Source organism: Coregonus lavaretus (assembly GCF_964263955.1).
Source record: "Coregonus lavaretus genome assembly, chromosome: 28".
Lineage (NCBI taxonomy): Eukaryota > Metazoa > Chordata > Actinopteri > Salmoniformes > Salmonidae > Coregonus > Coregonus lavaretus.
The window spans coordinates 19,299,865-19,318,742 of NC_140015.1; the positions used below are offsets into that span (position 1 = coordinate 19,299,865).

An 18,878-nucleotide genomic window follows, 5' to 3' on the forward strand; every position below is an offset into this window, starting at 1 on the left:
GAGAAGATCCTCCCGTGTAGTTCTGGGCTGATTCCTCACCGTTCTCATGATCGTTGCAACTCCACGAGGTGAGATCTTGCATGGGGCCCCAGGCTGAGGGAGATTGACAGTTATTTTGTGTTTCTTCCATTTGCGAATAATCGCACCAACTGTTGTCACCTTCTCACCAAGCTGCTTGGCGATGGTCTTGTAGCCCATTCCAGCCTTGTGTAGGTCTACAATCTTGTCCCTGACATCCTTGGAGAGCTCTTTGGTCTTGGCCATGGTGGAGAGTTTGGAATCTGATTGATTGATTGCTTCTGTGGACAGGTGTCTTTTATACAGGTAACGAGCTGAGATTAGGAGCACTTAAGAGTGTGCTCCTAATCTCAGCTCGTTACCTGTATAAAAGACACCTGGGAGCCAGAAATCTTTCTGATTGAGAGGGGGTCAAATAATGATTTCCCTCATTAAAATGCAAATCAATTTATAACATTTTTGACATGCGTTTTTCTGGATTTGTTTGTTGTTATTCTGTCTCTCACTGTTCAAATAAACCTACCATTAAAATTTATAAACTGATCATTTCTTTGTCAGTGGGCAAACATACAAAATCAGCAGGGGATCAAATACTTTTTTCCCTCACTGTATGTCCATAAAGCAGTCAAAAATATATCTGTCACAGGAGTAAGTGAAATTGTAATTGTTTAGAAAAGATGGCTCATCCATCTGTCCATATTTTCTCTTCACAATGAGAAACTGTGTTAATCGTGTTGGTCCTCTTCTTAAAGTTTGAGGATTTTTGAAGTTAAAATTGCGAGCAGTAGCAGGGAATCTTATGGAATGCACTTTAAGAGAATACTCAATCAAGTTTATAACAGCAAAAACACCCCACTCTGTAGTGAGTATAGTAGTCTATATTAATGGGATTAACAACAAGGATTTAAAAGCACACAGAGATTCATTCTGTTCTGTAAATTCCTTTGTAGAGTAGCCTCATTTCTGAAAAGATATGGGGTTTAACTAATGATTTATATAAACACATTGGGTTTTTAACTGGGTTATCCTTTGGTCTGTCTTTTGCTGTCCTTTTATCTTCTTTGGTTTTCCTTTATTGAATTGTGTGTGTATAGTAGTTTCTGTACTGGTCTTAGTTTGTGACACAGTAATAATGCCTGGCAGTGTATCATGTATTATTTGATTTCTCTTTTTTGGGGTATGAGGATTGTTCTTCTCTCTCTTCCCTCCATCCTTTGGTGCTCTGTCTCTCTGTCCCTCTATCCCTCCACATACAACTTAGGGAGATTTTTTGGAGAATGGTCACAGAATCTAATTGCTTTTTTTTTGAATGACGCACCTTGGTATTTGTTATTTTTGTTTTTGAGAAAATAATTGTTGATTTTTGTTGTTGCTTATGTAGACAATGTCTCTCTCTTCCTTACACCATCTTTGTGTTTCCCTGTTTCTGTATGTGGACTGGCTCTGTATCTCTGTCTCTCTCTCTCACCTGCATCCCTCTCCTGAACTCCTTACCTGTCCCATCTGTCTCTGTATGTGTTTGATATGGGAGTGCTGCGATTGTTTTGATTGGTCTCTATGCTGCATCCGACGCTTGCTGATTGGCTGAATTTAATTTTTTGGTTCTTTATTCTCACTCTTGGTCATGTGATGCGCCCATATTTGGCTGCGTATAATTTCTGTGTTATAAAATTATTAATTTTGTCCAACAAATGTTTTTTGCACCCCTCTTTCTCTCCCTCCCCCTTTTATGTATTGATGTTGATTTCTTTTTAGGTAAACCCCAACAAGTTTGGTTTAATTTGGGGGCGGTTTGGGTTACTTTGGTCCAGTTCTGTTAGTTCTGCTGGACTGCTGTGAGCTTGTGTCCTAAGTTGAGGGGTGGGATGGAATGGATGGGGTTGAATGTTTATTATTAACCCATGCAGATGTGTTTCTCACTTTGGTCTCTGTTTGATTTGCATGTCTACCTCTCCGTGAGATTGATCAAATTGCATTAACTCCCCTGGCATTGACATACACCACTAAATATACATAAGGAAATGATCATTGCCCAGTTATCACACCCAAAATAGAGCTTTATAAATGACCCGGATATGAATGCTGTGATATAAAAAGATTATCAGCATTAATCTGATTCATTAGGCTGATTTATTCGTTTTATTTTAGTGTCTTCACTCACAGGGACAATTACGTCAGCTAATTGAATTACTCAAGGCTGACCATCTCATTTGCAATGAAGGAAAATGAGGTAAATCTAATTTCCATTTGAATGAGGGCTGCAGTGATAAAGAGTATGACTAGCGGGGTGTTGAAGGCGGCTAAATCTATAATGGCCTTCTAAATGGAACCTCATCACATAGAGCTCTCCAATTGGCCGATAGGTCATTAGTAGCTCACAACAAAGTTTGACATGGCGCAACGTCACACTCAAACTGTGCAATTGCACGGCACAACAGTCATTCTCATGAATCCCATCAAAGGAGATGGATAAAGATTAAGGGAGCCTAATATGGCCCTTTGAAGTTCAGTGAGGGTATTAGCCTAGCTAGCAGCCATCTTGGGCCTCCAACAGCCGGGTGCAGCACTAGACAGAAATGCCAGCCTTTGTTCACACACCTGCATACTACAAACACATATTATTATTCTCCTGCAGTGCCACGTATCCCAGCTCTTCTCCTTCACCTTATCTGTCTTCTTTTCTTCTCTTACCTATAGATCACTCTCTCTCTCTCTCTCTCTCTCTCTCTCTCTCTCTCTCTCTCTCTCTCTCTCTCTCTCTCTCTCTCTCTCTCTCTCTCTCTCTCTCTCTCTCTCTCTCTCTCTCTCTCTCTCTCTCTCTCTCTCTCTCTCTCTCTCTCTCTCTCTCTCTCTCTCTCTCTCCTCTCACTGCTGGGCACAACCACTGGCCCTCAGTGTAGCTAGTTGTCTCGAAACAATGAATCATCGATTACACTCCTCTTGGGCAGAACACTTTAATTGCATGACTAAGATTCCCCCTAACAACCCTCCACCCACTGATGTACACACGCGCACACACACTCACATAAACACCGTAAGGGAGAGCAGAGACTGGTTCATCATAACCGATGTTGTCAGCTGTCGTATAACTGGCTAGGAAGGAGGCAGCCTGGCAGGGATGAATTAACGATGTGATGCATCAAACCCACCACCATATTGATGTGAATCATCCAGTGATGGTGAATGGGAGCAGACTGTAACTATGGCCTCCCTGTATGTGGACACACAATCACTATTTTATTGGCAAATGATGAAGATGGTCTTCTTAGACAGCATGAGTGTTATTACCATTGTATTATTCACACATTCATTTTTAGGTATTGTTTATTTATGAATTGCTATCAACTGTAAATGTCTAATATTGGTCCACTTGTGTGATTGACCTTTATATCAGTGTTTATATGTGTTTCCTCCTTTGAATAGAGCAGGCCAAACGTTGTGCTCACTGTCCCTCCTCCCACTCCCCAGGTTAACAATGCCACGGCCAGGGTGATGACCAATAAGAAGATGGTCAGCCCTTACCCCAACGGAGAGGCCCTTAGCACCCTGCCATACGGTAACCAGATGCAAACCACTCCATTAGCCTCATTACGATCCATAGAACACTTCAATATAAAACTGGCTAAATAACTAACTGTTAGACAGCTACCCATCTTCCTGTGTATCCCCTATCTATATGAAACCCTCCTGTTTCTGCCTCCTCTCTGCTTCTCAGCTGGGTGGAAGTTAAGCCCAATGGTGCAGGCTATGTACGGACCAGAGCTCTATGCAGGTAAACCTTGTCTTCCTCTTAGATTACATGCCCTTTATTTCACCCAAATCCACTTGTCTTCATTTACACATTCCTAATTCATAGTGCCCCCCAGGCGTTGGACGTTCATTCTCTCTCTCTCTCTCTCTCCTTTCCTCTCCCTCAGTTCCAGGGTTCCCCTACCCGTCTGCGGCGGCCTCCACGGCAGCTGCGTTCCGTGGTGCCCACCTTAGGGGCCGGGGGAGGCCAGTGTACAGCGCCGTGCGTGCGGCAGTGCCGCAGCCTGCCCTCCCTGCCTACCCTGGGTAAGAGATTCAACTACAGAATCCATCCTCTGAAAGGACACACTTAACATGACATATTTACACATTTCTATACATTCCTTCAGTAAATTCAGTAGTTTACTATAAATACCAATAAGCGTAATGTCATTAATTTGGTAGTAAAGACTCTCATACACAAGCTCCCTCTGATGCAGAGCAGAACATTAATTTGATCCTGTGCGTCACGCTGCACAGAAAGACCAGACACATTTTCTTCATATTTTTCTATGTTCCAGTAATTACGCTAGATAGACTCACAGAGAAATTGTACTGTGTTGCATGTTGCTGGGCTTTGCCAATTGCTTAATGGGGATGCAACTGCTGTGATATTCTGGATTTTAAAAACTAGTGCTGCAGGAAATGCCTCTTCCGTATTTAATCCACTACTGCCTGACTTCAAACAAACAACTGGCTGACTTGTCCTCTCTGTCTGTCAATGACCTTTTCCTCATCAATGTAAATGGGCCTCCATTCCCTCTCCCTGGGGGATGCTGCTAGAGGATGGTACCCTATAGTACAGTCATGTTTATCATTACCACTTTGTTCAGCAGTAATGGAACAAAAGAATGGAAGTGGTATTTCCTCTGCATGCTGCATGTGTGTGAAATAACTTTTCTATCTCTCTCTCTCTGTGCGTTCACCTTTCCCCTCAATCATCTCACTGTTTACTTTCCTCCACACTGGCTTTCATTCCTCCCACTCTGGTCTTGTACCATCTCACTGTACACACCGACCCTTCCATCTCCACTTCTCCTGTTCCTCCCTCCTTTGTCCCTCCCTCTCTCCTCCCTCCATCCCTCTCTTTCTGTCTGCCCTCTCTTCACCTGCAATCTCCTCTATCTGCCCCTATCTGACTTTCTCTCTCAGCGTGGTGTATCAGGATGGTGGGTTTTATGGAGCTGCAGACTTATACGTAAGTATATTCCCACTCCTCACGACTCTCTCTCCTTTCTCTCTGTGCGTTTCTGCATGTGCATATGTAAATGCACTGCCCAAATGTGACAGAAACCAACTGTTTCATGCACACAGCTCCTATATTGAATTATGCTAAGGGTAACACTCTTTATTTTACCATTCCACCACTGCTTGGAATCACACCAGTGGGTCTGAGTTTCCCCAGAGGACAGACCGACTGTAACAGAGGATGTTGTAGTCTGGTGTTGTAACACGGGGTTCCAACATGGGTAGCCGGGCCGCTCTGTGTGCGCTTGTGTCAGGCCGCATGTCTGCCAGTGTGCGTGCGTCCAGGTTGACAATGGCTGTTTCTGTTCTCTCTATAGAATAGTGTTTCAGGACTCAGTCATTAGTAGCAGATTGCCTCAGGTAGGGTCAATTACCAAACACAGTGTGCATTTGTGTTATCCCTCTGGTGATTATGATCTTTTGATGTTGTTTTGTTTTGAAACGGTAACTTGCTTTTTTCATTTTCCTACTAACTCACTGACATCTGCACAGGTGGATTGTGGGGAAGGGGTTTGTTACTAAGCTACTAAACAGCGTGTGTTTTTTGGCGGTTTGTTCAAGGAGAACCTGGTCTCTGAAATTTAGACTGCTGGCAGTGATAACATGAAAGGCGGCAGTTGTATTTGTCCTTTAAGTCACTGACAGAGAGCCTCTTATTTCATACAAACACCATTGTTCCCAGCACCATTTCTTATAATTGGAAGTTACCACAGCCATTATGCTGAGTAACATCCATAGCTGGAACAGGTACAGAGATGAGCTGGAAGATACTCTATCTGTGTAGCAGCAGTGCCCTGTGGGGCTGAAATTAAAGATGAGGAGAACACGGTTTCTTATTACTAAAGCCTGTCCCCAACCCCTTCCCGGTCTCGACTCTGTCTGGAGCTACAATTACTGAAGCATGCTGATCAACGTCTGCATGCACTATAGACATAGGCCTACCTTTCCCCTCTCCCCCTTATCTTCTCCCCCTCAGCCCCCCTCCCCCCTGCCTATGTCCTGTCACTAGTTGTACTGCAGGTTTCCAGGGGAATGCTGGGGGTTGTGTTCTGTATGATTAGGTCCAAATGCAGTGGTGTGTTCAAATAGGTTTGCGTTGAATAGGGGCATGCATGCTGTCTCAATGCCAGGAGGTGACACTGTGAGTGTTTGCGTGTGTCATTTCTATTTTCCCCCTTTTTCTTTGTCTATTATATACGTATGAGAGATCACAAAGTTAATATGGATGATTTGTGTAAATGTTACTTATATCTTTCTCTATAATTCAGAATCTTTCATATGCTGCGTTATTGACGATTGTCAACAACCTCCACTGTTTTGGTTTTTTTCATTTGTTGTTAATACTTCAATCTTTAACCACAAATGTTCTAAACTTGGTCGTTGTACTGTGTGATTCTTTAACTCACTCTGCACTTACACAACTCTGCCTCAGTAAAACTCCTGTCTACCTCAGCTGTACTGTGGTGATAACCTCCATTTGTCCCTCTGTCTCCCAGGGAGGCTATCCTGCCGCTGCCTATCGCTTTGCTCAGCCTGCTGCTGTAACCGGGGCAACTGCTGCCGCCGCTGCCGCTTACAGTGACAGGTAAGAATAAGGACGTTCGTCTGAGGACTCGCATCCAAAACCAGCAGCCTCGAAATGCAATAATGTGACCAGACTTTTACACAATAACATGCTAGGCTATGACTCACAGTATAAATGATTCAGTTCTGTTTTTTTGGTGGGTATTTATGATACACTTGATCTTACAAATCTTTTGTTATGTGATTGTAATATCTCAGCCTATTTAGTGCAAGGTGTGTGTTATATTCTCACTAACTATGTGCAGCTAAAAGACGTGTGTTGGTATTCCCCTGGGACAGTTATGGACGAGTGTACACTACAGATCCCTACCACGCTCTAGGTCCTGCTGCTGCTGCCTATGGAGTCGGTGCCATGGTAAGAGCACCCCAACCTCAACACTACAACAACAGGCTGGAAACTGAATTATCTTCACTTTATGTAAATGTATTTATTTACTTCTTGCAAATCTTTTTCACTGCTGTCTGTTGTTTAAAAAAAAAAGACAGCTACATCCTCCTTTCCTTATTTCTAATTTCTCTTTCTCTCTCCCTTTCTCTTTGTTCCAGGCTAGTTTATATCGGGCTGGATACAGTAGGTTTGCTCCTTACTAAACAGCACTCGCACCATGGAATTCCATATTTCTGAACCTCTTCATTTGGAAAGAGCTCCCCTCCATTTTCTACGGGTGGTAGTATAAACCCATGTGTTTTGGAAAAAGGTCATCCAATCAAGATAAACTCAACTGTAACTCGGCTTGCTTCAACTGTCACACTCACAGTGACTTAGTAATGGACGAATGAAAACTGCCTGTGAATTTCAAGACTGGCAACAATAATTGAAGACAACTGTGGGAAGAACAAGAATGGTTACATAAAAAACACTATTGGACGTGGATGGAGAAATTGCTGCCCACCAGTAACTTTTTACACTACAGCATTACAAACCTTTGCTCCTAATAGTCTGTATGGTAATAATACCCAATGCCTATGTTACCAAATTTAATACGTACACATACAAAACTGCGCTCAGTGTGTTAGTTCAGCCTCAAAGTAGGCCATCTCTAGCCTGAAACCCTAGGTCCTTTATATGAAGCACTACATTGACAAAAACCTTCCCAGTGGAGGAATCACATCAGTTAAACACCTGGGCAAAGCAATGAACACATCCAAGTTGTTTTTCTTTAAAGAACCCGTTCAACAAAAAGGTGAATGGCACGGAGAAATGCAAAAGTAGCAAAAAGTCCATAATCTGAACTACAAAAACTGAGTGATGACGCAGTTAAATCTAGGTAACAGCTGTTGCTCTGAAAATGATTAGAGAAATCCAAACAGTCTACCATTACACCACCAACCCAACTGTAAAAGACAAAAAAAAAGATAAATGGTGTGAAAATGACAAGGAAAAAGAAACAAAATGACTTGTTTTTGTTCTGCATTACCTCAGTTTTTCTTTTCTTTAATTGTCTATGAAAAAGCATTATTGTTTTAATGTGGATGCAATGAAATTACATCCACCATCGTCATTTTCACATTTTCCAGTTGATTAATACTGTTAATGCTGGTCTATAAGTATTATGATCATTATTACTGTAGTTGCAACTATAATGACACAAGTGTTTCGATCTGTATCATGCATCCTTACTATTATATACCTACATTGTCTTCTTTTTTCCTTTTGAGAATATTGTACAACTCATGCCTGCTCAACACAACTCCTTATACATTTCTCTTTACTAGACTATATGACATTCCAGGTGTAGCATCACAATTGTGACTGAAAGGGGTAGAAACATTGAAAGTGTCTGGGCGTAGCTAACAAGCTGTATAAACCAGTCATGCAAGCTGGACCCAGCTATTCACAGATAAGAATGGAAATCTTAGGGGTTTGTGGGAACAAACCAGATGGTAGGAAACATATGACAGTTACAAACACTACAAGTTGATGTTACTTTTGGTTTCACCATTTTTTAATATATTTTTTGTCAAATTGACACAAAAATACAGACACGCGAGAAGTGAAACACCCTAATGTTCACCCAATGCAATCTTCCTCCTAAGTCTTTGGGAATGTTATAGTCCAGTATGTATTAAAGTCACTGCCTCAATGCTTCTTTAAGGTACAGGAAGTGACCAAGAAAAATATATAAATAGTCTTTGACCTATTATGTATCTCCATATACTCTGAATATGTTATTATTTCTATTGTTTGTCATTTGGTTCCAAAGATTCTCTAAAAGCACATTTGTTGGTCAAGTGTACACACATTTATTATACTTTTTATGATTGTTGTTATTGCTGTTATTTTAGCTTTTATTCTATTTTATGGTGAGTTCAAAGTGCACCCTTTCAGTTTGCTCATGGGGGTGTTTTAAAAGCACCCTGTCCTGGGAGATGTCATATGAGAAGTGGAGAGAGAAGATGGGGGGCAAACATGAATTTATTTACATCTTATAGCAACAAATTAATAGACTTAAAATCACAAAAATAAATTTGGGAACTGGCAAAGTTTGCCTTTTAAAATGTTGGGTTAAATAGAACATTTAGGAGTCCACAGTAGACTTGAGAGGGGGATTTGACATTTTGATACAGAATAAATGTCAGATTAGATTGAGTGTGATGGTGAAACAAAGCGTTCTATTCCACACAATTTTAAAGAGCCCCCCCAAGCCTCCTTTGTCCAGTTGGGAGTGAGCGTGTAGTTCAGGGACAGTTCTAGGGTGGAGGACCCAGAGAGCTGAGCCATAAACCACCTGTTGACATGATGAGTACCATGTTACTAGCTGTTTTATCAGGGCTGAAATAGGAGAGGGACCAGGTGAAGGAGGGTGATACATACAGCTGCATTAGTTATTCTGTTGAGTATTTATGCCATGATATAATGAGAATAAGAATTTTGAACTTCTCTTAAAAAGTATTAAAAGTATCAGTATGCATGTTTTTGTGAGAAGGACAGGGTCAAGTCATTTCATTTGTTGCATGAATCAAACAATTTCTATGGAAAGGAGGTTATGTGAGATATTACATTTACATTTTAGTCATTTAGCAGACGTTCTTATCCAGAGCGACTTACAGTTAGTGAGTGCATACATTTCTTTTCTTCAGATATGAAGGCAGGATTGAGATGGGGTCTCAACATAGTCCACTTGAGTTTGTTTCTAGCTGGGGGGGAATAATGATATGTAAAACACTGCTTGTTTTGTTAAGTTTATGCCTGGGTTATCTATGTTCTTCTGTGGTCATGATATCATTTGAATTACCAGTTATATCTCTTAGTTCAATTTTAATTTGGAATGTTGAACCCCTGCAGTTTTTCTTTTGAAGTATGTTAAGTAAACCAATGACATTGTCCCACCATGCACACAGCAGTTTAGCACAGACATAACTAAGGTTGATGTTTTCAATGTGCTGCATTGTAGCACAAGACTGCTCTGGCACAGCAACTGACCATCCCTCCATAACGTTCCACTTGTTACCCAGCAGTGGAGACTCCCATGTGCCCTCTCACGGCTGCTGAGATCACCTTAGACCCAGCTGTGGGTCTGACTTACCCCTGCACTGTGCGGAAGTCAACCTAGTGGGAGTTGTTGGACAGGGATTTCATATGAGTTGGAATTGCATGTGACTTTTTTATTTTCACATGTGCATTGCTAAGCTCATTGATCCAAGTGATATTTTTTTTATTTTCTTCAACAAGTGACTTGTGTGTTGTTCCTCATGTTTGCCCTCTGTTTCCTGTCATTGTTATTGAATGTACATAATAAACGGTTTGGTTTTTATACTCCTCTTTTCTCAACTCCTCATTTGGGTAAAATGTTTGGTAGATTTTGTTGCCATTGATTATTGTTATGTTGTCATAGGGTATGGCCACACGGCATTCGTCATGATTGTTGTTCACTAGTAGTAGCGCTGGTGGCAACTATGCCAACTTGAACTCTAAAGTAGAGTTTTACCTCCTGTAGCCAATTTTCTCTAACCAAACTCGTTCATTGCCACTTAGGGAAAAAATAGGCCGATCTCATTGCATCCAAAGTTAATGAATGTGACTGTCTGGGTTGAGTTTGGAGGAAATCTCATATCCCTGTTAATTGCTCTAATGCACAAGAGGCTAATTGCCCAGTTGATGACATGCACTTCCAGATTATTGAAGTGGGACTAATTGAAATGATTAAATTGAGGGCTGTTTGATCAGTGAAACAATAAAGCACATGGATCCACTGAATTATTGAGGTATTGACCCCACTGACTCGCCCACTATGGGAGAAAATGAGATGACCATGATGCCTATAGGCAGAGTATAAAGTTATATTGCTCTCATATGTCATTCCTAGAGCACTACAGATCTATCATTCATATCAGTAAACAATATTTGCATGTGGAAATTACATGATGGAATGCATTTGTTTACATTTGGTGGAACAATAATAGTATGAACATTGAGGTAAATTGAATCCCACCAACAATAATTCACACATCTTGTACAGTGTCACCTAGTGGTTAAACACAGTACTACCACATTCAATCTAGCTCCTGCTGCTTTTTTTGTGAGAGAATGAATCAGCCCTCTGCTGTTAGATATGACTAACAAACATACCTTTTAACATTCCATTTTAATAACACTTTTTCAAACTACACAATATGCATAGTATAACATTGATTAGTATTTATAAAGTGGGATGTAAAAAAAAAAGCCGCAATGCACCTTTACATAAGAAGATGTTAAGACATGATGACAAGGGTCTACTTTAGCGCTGCCAGGTCCTTTCTCTCCTCTCCTGCACACATGCCTGGCGCTGCCTCATCCCTGCAGTTTGGCACCATGATACAGACAGATTCACGCCTCCTCCCTGGGCCTATTAGACACTGACTCTTGTGTTTTCAAGCAACATGTTGCAAAAACACTTGTCACATTTGCTCAAATTCAGTAAGCTCATTCTATCTGGATCCAGCATGAGTAAAGATGAATTAAATTAATCAATCAAGCCTTAGTCACATAATTATGGAAATCATGTTGCAATTCAGGTTCTATACAAGAAATATACATTTGTAGCTGAACTTCAAAAACATTTCTGGGTCATGTGAGAGTGCATGTATATGTTCAGCTGTTAGGTTGTCTTTGTGTGTGTGTGTGTGTGTGTGTGTGTGTGTACACGAAAAGCAATGTGATCCTAATCAGACATGCTGTGTCCATAGTATTCATCATAGGGCACGCTGATGTTGGTAGTCTGAGGACGAGGGATGGAGTAATCTTTGTCAGGATCTATTTCCTGAAACAGACACAGTGGAACATTAAAACATTCAACATATTAGTGCAGTTAATAATTACAGATACATTGCTTGTAATGGTAAGGGTCATATTCTTTTGTAAGAGGTTATTTTATCTTTTATAAACAATACAAAACATACACATAGAAATGACAACATCATACAAACATCAACTACATCACACCTGCCCAGACCGACTAGCACACACCCCCATCTCCAGCAACCGCATCACTTTCTGCCACATGGCCTGAAATTGCACCATTTTGTTTCTCTCCGTAGCCCACGCACTTTCAATGTTGAAATAATAAATCATTTGATTTTTCCATTGTGTTAATGATGGCGGATTGATTGATTTCCATGTTTTTAGTATACATTTTTTCAAGATGAGTGATGAGAAGAGAATCGTCCAACCCATCGGGTATCTCACTACACCCTCATATGCCATGTCTTGAAATATGCAGACAGACGGATTAAAAGTACATTTACATTGTAATGGCACAGTTCCCGCTCAGCCCAGTCAAAGCTATTCGCTGCTCTGGCACCCCAATGGTGGAACAAGCTCCCCCACGACGCCAGGACAGCGGAGTCACTGACCACCTTCCGGAGACACTTGAAACCCTACCTCTTTAAGGAATACCTGGAATAGTATAAAGTAATCCTTCTACCCCCCATAAAAAATAAAAATAAAAGAAGAAAAGTGGTTGTCCCACTGGCTATCATAAGTTGAATGAACCAATTTGTAAGTCGCTCTGGATAAGACCGTCTGCTAAATGATGTAAATGTAAATGTAATACTTCTGACTGCAAACTTTCTAGCTCCGCCCACAACTTCCGGACTTTATAACATTCCCAGAAAGCATGGATTATTGAGTCTTTATTAGTTTTACACTTAAGACATGACTCTGCCCTTGTGCTGTAGAATTTGTGAATTTTGTCTCTTGTATAATACAATTCTATACATTATCTTGGATTAAACATATATTTTTTTAGTTATTCTTTGTTACAACACATATGCTGATTCTCATTCCTATTAATCACCTAGTAAGCCCAGAGCCATTTTGAGGCCTACTCACTGTCATTGAGAATCCAGACTCATATGGTGACTGGAAAACGGGGTCTTGTCTTCTGCCTGGAGAAGAGAACACGATACAATGACTCAATTATCCGCAAATCCCATACAGTGAGTATTAAAGTGACTGATTGTGTAATTAATCTCATATGTCATATCTTATTCATTGGAGCTAGTCCATATATAATGTAGCTTCCATGCTAACTTATTAGTACTCTACCAACAGTCAATTGTCTGTGTTTCTAATGTTATTTAGCTAATGAACTAAACGTAGACATGCAGTACAGTACATTCCCCTGCTTTACTCCTTTTCAGTGCTACTGTTTCTCACTTCTCCGTTCCTCACCGTCGTTCTCAAAGCTTCTGTTCTCCCTTCCTTCTTTCGGGCTGCCCAGCCCTGGCAAGTTGGCATTGGGACTGGTCCATCCGCCAAAGTCGAGGGGGCCCTCCTTGGAGCTGGCCTCCCACCTACAGAGGAGGACCACTTGGGCCAGTCCGTGGCCCAGCAGCAGGACCCAGCCGTTGGCCACCAGGGCTATACTCAGCACCGGGTCATCCCACTGCGGCTGCCGGCCCATCTCCATGTTACCCCGGGTCAGCAGGGCGATCCACACCACCCAGATGGCAGCGGACAGCAGCAGGGTGAGGCAGAGCAGTGTGGCCTGGACCTTTCTCTGTCGGTGGGTGCCCCCGCTGTAGCTATAGCTGTAGGTGAGACAGGAGTGGCAGAGGCAGCACAGGGAGAGGACCAGGCCGGTGGCCAGCAGAACCAGCACGTAGATGAGCAACATGACAAACTCCTCCTGGGAGTACTGACAGGGCTGGCCGTCCCGCAGCAGTACGATGATCAGCCACTCTGTAGCGATGATCACCTGGAGGGTGAAGAGGGCCAGGGCCACCCCACTCTCCCCCCAGCCCCGGGTCACACCGAAGCCCAGCAGGGCCAGGCAGCGCGCCAGCAGGCAGGAGAAAGCCAGGGAGAACAGCACCCCGAACAGGAAGAGGCGTGTGGGGCATGTCTGGGGGGTGAGGCGGATGACGAAGGCAAAGGTCAGGGCGAAGACCCCCGCCGTGCTGACCAGGAACAGAGCCATGGAGGCTACGCTCCCCCCGATGCCCCTGCGCTGGCGGGACGACACACACATCCACAGGGTCCAGAACAGCAGCCCCACCAGCAGCCCTGAACTGACCACAAAGCCCAGTGAGGCCAGGCTCTCCACCACGATACCCCACGCCACCTGACGGTCACACAGGTAGAAGTAGATGGGGTCCAGATCCGCCCCACACCCCAGGATTGCATCCTGGGAAGTAGAGTTTGAGGAAAAGATGCGCTGGAGGAAGGGAATGGTGCCTCGGTTGATACTGGATTTTACTGTGGAATTATTAGTGGTGGTATTGGGGATAGCATTAGAGCTAGTGGCAGCAGTGTGAGGGATGGTTTGGTTGAGGGTGCTGTGGGCATTCAGTGTGGTCTGACATGTGCTGGGAAGTGGGACATTGAATAGTAGGATGAGAAAAATTGATTTGTGTATCTGGAATGGAAAGACCATCTTTTTTTGTTTTGTCAGCATGTTGTTGTGTCCTTCCTCCCTGGTTTTCTGTTTTGATGGTATACTCCCTGCTCAGGTGGGCCTTTGCTACCTAGAAAAAGTAGCATCCATGAGAGCATGTATTTTTGACTCTGAATATCTTTATTTATAGAGCATAGCGGTATTTAGCACAATCAAATCAATTAAGGTGCTTTTGAATAAAGATCAGAGAGAGAGAGAGAGAGAGAGAGAGAGAGAGAGAGAGAGAGAGAGAGAGAGAGAGAGAGAGAGAGAGAGAGAGAGAGAGAGAGAGAGAGAGAGAGAGAGAGAGAGAGAGAGCGACAGACAGACAGACAGACAGACAGACAGACAGACAGACAGACAGACAGACAGACAGACAGACAGACAGACAGACAGACAGACAGACAGACAGACAGACAGACAGACAGACAGACAGACAGAGAGAGAGAGAGAGAGAGAGAGAGAGAGAGAGAGAGAGAGAGAGAGAGAGAGAGAGAGAGAGAGAGAGAGAGAGAGAGAGAGAGAGAGAGAGAGAGAGAGAGAGAGAGAGAGAGAGAGACAGAGAGAGACAGAGAGAGACAGAGAGAGACAGACATGCCAGGACAGGGCAATAACTAAGAACAGAGGAATTAGGAGTGATGTCATTACGAACAGGTTCTAGATACTCTACACCAGGGATGGACAACTTGGAGGGAGTCGGGGCCACAAAAAATCTGAACTCATCATGAGGGGCCGCAGTTGCTTGCGGGTCTGCGTACCCACATTGTTTTACAGCTAATTTACTGCAATTCTACACATTTTGCCATAGGGTGGAGAGAAATGTTTGTAGTTTTTAATATTATATCTGATTGAGACTGACCAACATAATCATATAATAGTATTATACTGTATTTTATACAGGACACTTTAGATAGCTGTCTTAGATAACTAATTTAGCAATCTAAAAAATATTTTGCTGACGTATGCTAATTGACTGACTATCAGTGCTTTACATGACAAGACAAAAACTGCTGATCCACAACCAAATTTCAAAATTGCACCTTGTGCATTCCACTATTTTAACTCGCAGCAGTAAGTTGAAAGCCCAACTGATTTCCTAAAATAAAATATAAAAATTCATTTAAAAAAATTGGGGACTCATCCCTGCTCTACACAGAGGAAAAATGGAGAACTACATTAACTCATACAGCCGTGTGAAACCAGGAAAGAGAGCAATAGGGAGTGAGCGTGAGAGTGAAGACAAATGCGAGGGGGGGTTGACACACTGGAAGTGAGAGGGAGTGAGAGAGAGAAGCCAGAGATATACTCTCCTGATAGTTCATTGTCACTTCCTCTAGTTCATAACAGAGCCCTTGTTTCAGTGTCAGAGATTTAAATATGACATTTAATATGCTTATCGCTGGGTAAATATGGCCCTGGCCCCTTTATTTAAAGCTTAAGGATAACTCTGTTTTGCACAGAGGACAGGAGATGAAACCTCTATACATCTTTACAGATGATTTCAGGAACATGTTTACAGTGGGGAAAAAAAGTATTTAGTCAGCCACCAATTGTGCAAGTTCTCCCACTTAAAAAGATGAGAGAGGCCTGTAATTTTCATCATAGGTACACGTCAACTATGACAGACAAATTGAGAAAAGAAAATCCAGAAAATCACATTGTAGGATTTTTTATGAATTTATTTGCAAATTATGGTGGAAAATAAGTATTTGGTCACCTACAAACAAGCAAGATTTCTGGCTCTCACAGACCTGTAACTTCTTCTTTAAGAGGCTCCTCTGTCCTCCACTTGTTACCTGTATTAATGGCACCTGTTTGAACTTGTTATCAGTATAAAAGACACCTGTCCACAACCTCAAACAGTCACACTCCAAACTCCACTATGGCCAAGACCAAAGAGCTGTCAAAGGACACCAGAAACAAAATTGTAGACCTGCACCAGGCTGGAAAGACTGAATCTGCAATAGGTAAGCAGCTTGGTTTGAAGAAATCAACTGTGGGAGCAATTATTAGGAAATGGAAGACATAAAAGACCACTGATAATCTCCCTCGATCTGGGGCTCCACGCAAGATCTCACCCCGTGGGGTCAAAATGATCACAAGAACGGTGAGCAAAAATCCCAGAACCACACGGGGGGACCTAGTGAATGACCTGCAGAGAGCTGGGACCAAAGTAAAAAAGCCTACCATCAGTAACACACTACGCCGCCAGGGACTCAAATCCTGCAGTGCCAGACGTGTCCCCCTGCTTAAGCCAGTACATGTCCAGGCCCGTCTGAAGTTTGCTAGAGTGCATTTGGATGATCCAGAAGAGGATTGGGAGAATGTCATATGGTCAGATGAAACCAAAATATAACTTTTTGGTAAAAACTCAACTCGTCGTGTTTGGAGGACAACGAATGCTGAGTTGCATCCAAAGAACACCATACCTACTGTGAAGCATGGGGGTGGAAACATTATGCTTTGGAGCTGTTTTTCTGCAAAGGGACCAGGACGACTGATCCGTGTAAAGGAAAGAATGAATGGGGCCATGTATTGTGAGATTTTGAGTGAAAACCTCCTTCCATCAGCAAGGGCATTGAAGATGAAATGTGGCTGGGTCTTTCAGCATGATAATGATCCCAAACACACCGCCCGGGCAACGAAGGAGTGACTTCGTAAGAAGCATTTCAAGGTCCTGGAGTGGCCTAGCCAGTCTCCAGATCTCAACCCCATAGAACATCTTTGGAGGGAGTTGAAAGTCCGTGTTGCCCAGCGACAGCCCCAAAACATCACTGCTCTAGAGGAGATCTGCATGGAGGAATGGGCCAAAATACCAGCAACAGTGTGTGAAGACCTTGTGAAGACTTACAGAAAACGTTTGAGCTGTGTCATTGACAACAAAGGGTATATAACAAAGTATTGAGAAACTTTTGTTATTGACCAAATACTTATTTTCCACCATAATTTGCAAATAAATTCATTAAAAATCCTACAATGTGATTTTTGGAGAAAAAAAATCTCATTTTGTCTGTCATAGTTGACGTGTACCTATGATGAAAATTACAGGCCTCTCTCATCTTTTTAAGTGGGAGAACTTGCACAATTGGTGGCTGACTAAATACCTTTTTTCCCCACTATATGTGACTGGTCATTTGTTATGTAACACAAACTAGTATGAAACATAAACAAATATTTCATAAAACAATTGTTTTGAATGTTATGTTTTTCCGTTAATCGGGTCGTTGAATTGGTTGACTTTTACCCAGTAACAACAGTCTAAACAATAATGATAAATTGTCATCCAACAACAGGAGACATGAGGGCATCATTGCTTCAGCTGTTACCTTTAATCTTGTGAGCAACATTTTTACTTTAAAATAACAAACTCTTCCTGTGTAGGCTATACCTCCATTCAAGCTGCAACTTTCAAACAAGCGAAGAAGAGTAACATGAATTGACTTACCCTTTATCCTGAGGCTTCAGTGCATCCACCTCTGTGGTTCCTGGTTATTTCTCTCGTACTTGTAGTTCCACTTGAGATTTGCAATGAACTCTCAGCTGATGCATCAGTAGACAGTCATCTATGTATGAACATGCCTCCTAACTCAAGGATGTTCCCATATCTTTTACAGGCAGTGAGTGCAAGAGGAAGGGAGGGAAAGCAGGAAGAAAGGAATGAGAGAGGGAGCAAATGAGTTTGGAAACGAAAGATGAGGATTTTTTCACCTCGCCCAAATCTACATCTACAGATAGCAGAGAAGTTTGGACTGACCCACCCCTGACTTCCCCTCCTCTCACTCTCTTTCTCTTAGTCTATCTCACAAAACAGCAAAGTATAGGTGGGGCTCAAACCCCTGGAGGCTATGGAACAGGCACTGACACACACACAAATACACACACACACTCACGCACACACACATGCAGTATCAACCACCCCCTCTATACAGTTTCTCAATAGATTTGACTTCCATATCCCCCTCTTTATCAGTGCATGTGTATGTATGCAACAACCACAGATTTTGGTATGTTTACAAGGAAATGCTAAAGTTGAACATCTAGCTATGAGAGTTGACCACGTGATTGGAAATGATATGCATAGGCCCAGATCTGAATGTCCGGTCATCATAAATAATCACACTGCTGGTTGCTATGTTACAGAGCGAGGTTAGAGGTGAGGAGGAGGGTTTCCACTAGTTACTACAACCTCAAAATTGGCTATTCATATTTTTTTATTTATTGCTTTTTGGTTTTAAGGTAAGGTTTAGACATAAGTGTGGTTGAGGTTAGTTTTAAAATCAAATTTTTGTAGAAATAGACAGGGTTTATTACTTTGTGGCTATAGTAACTAGTGACGACCGAGGAGGAGGAGGGAGGAGGCTGAATAACACAACTGACTCA

General features: G+C 42.3%; 2 protein-coding genes across 18 annotated transcripts in view; one reads left to right on the forward strand and one right to left on the reverse strand.

Annotated features, from left to right (window-relative positions):
* LOC311103733 (RNA binding protein fox-1 homolog 2-like) overlaps nucleotides 1-10,399 on the forward strand; it is a 42,711-nt gene extending 32,312 nt beyond the window's left edge. For 5 of the 15 annotated variants that reach the window (XM_084145358.1, XM_084145351.1, XM_084145364.1 and 2 more), the window contains 7 exons: nucleotides 3,487-3,574; nucleotides 3,734-3,790; nucleotides 3,936-4,074; nucleotides 4,960-5,005; nucleotides 6,552-6,640; nucleotides 6,919-7,057; nucleotides 7,186-8,010. In XM_084145358.1, coding sequence (XP_084001484.1) covers nucleotides 3,487-3,574; nucleotides 3,734-3,790; nucleotides 3,936-4,074; nucleotides 4,960-5,005; nucleotides 6,552-6,640; nucleotides 6,919-7,057; nucleotides 7,186-7,230 — 603 coding nt within the window. In that variant the 3' untranslated portion in view covers nucleotides 7,231-8,010. Of the gene's footprint in view, nucleotides 1-3,486; nucleotides 3,575-3,733; nucleotides 3,791-3,935; nucleotides 4,075-4,959; nucleotides 5,006-5,372; nucleotides 5,416-6,551; nucleotides 6,641-6,918; nucleotides 7,058-7,185 lie in introns of all 15 variants that reach the window. The other 10 variants (XM_084145361.1, XM_084145360.1, XM_084145356.1 and 7 more) reach the window with 4 other exon arrangements.
* Nucleotides 10,227-18,433, reverse strand: LOC311103735 (G-protein coupled receptor family C group 5 member D). 3 transcript variants are annotated; one of them, XM_084145369.1, is made up of 5 exons: nucleotides 17,944-18,323; nucleotides 13,710-14,589; nucleotides 13,295-13,610; nucleotides 12,953-13,008; nucleotides 10,899-11,882 (listed from the first exon to the last, which is right to left on the reverse strand). In XM_084145369.1, the coding sequence occupies exons 2-5, from the start codon at nucleotides 14,517-14,519 to the stop codon at nucleotides 11,784-11,786; spliced, it is 1,281 nt and encodes a 426-aa protein (XP_084001495.1). In that variant the 5' UTR covers nucleotides 14,520-14,589; nucleotides 17,944-18,323; the 3' UTR covers nucleotides 10,899-11,783. The 3 variants fall into 3 exon arrangements, with proteins under 3 accessions (XP_084001493.1, XP_084001495.1, XP_084001494.1); XM_084145367.1 differs by having other exon boundaries at nucleotides 10,227-11,882; nucleotides 13,295-14,589; nucleotides 17,944-18,433; XM_084145368.1 differs by having other exon boundaries at nucleotides 11,208-11,882; nucleotides 12,918-13,008; nucleotides 13,295-14,589; nucleotides 17,944-18,300.
* Between the last annotated feature and the right edge of the window lie 445 nt (nucleotides 18,434-18,878).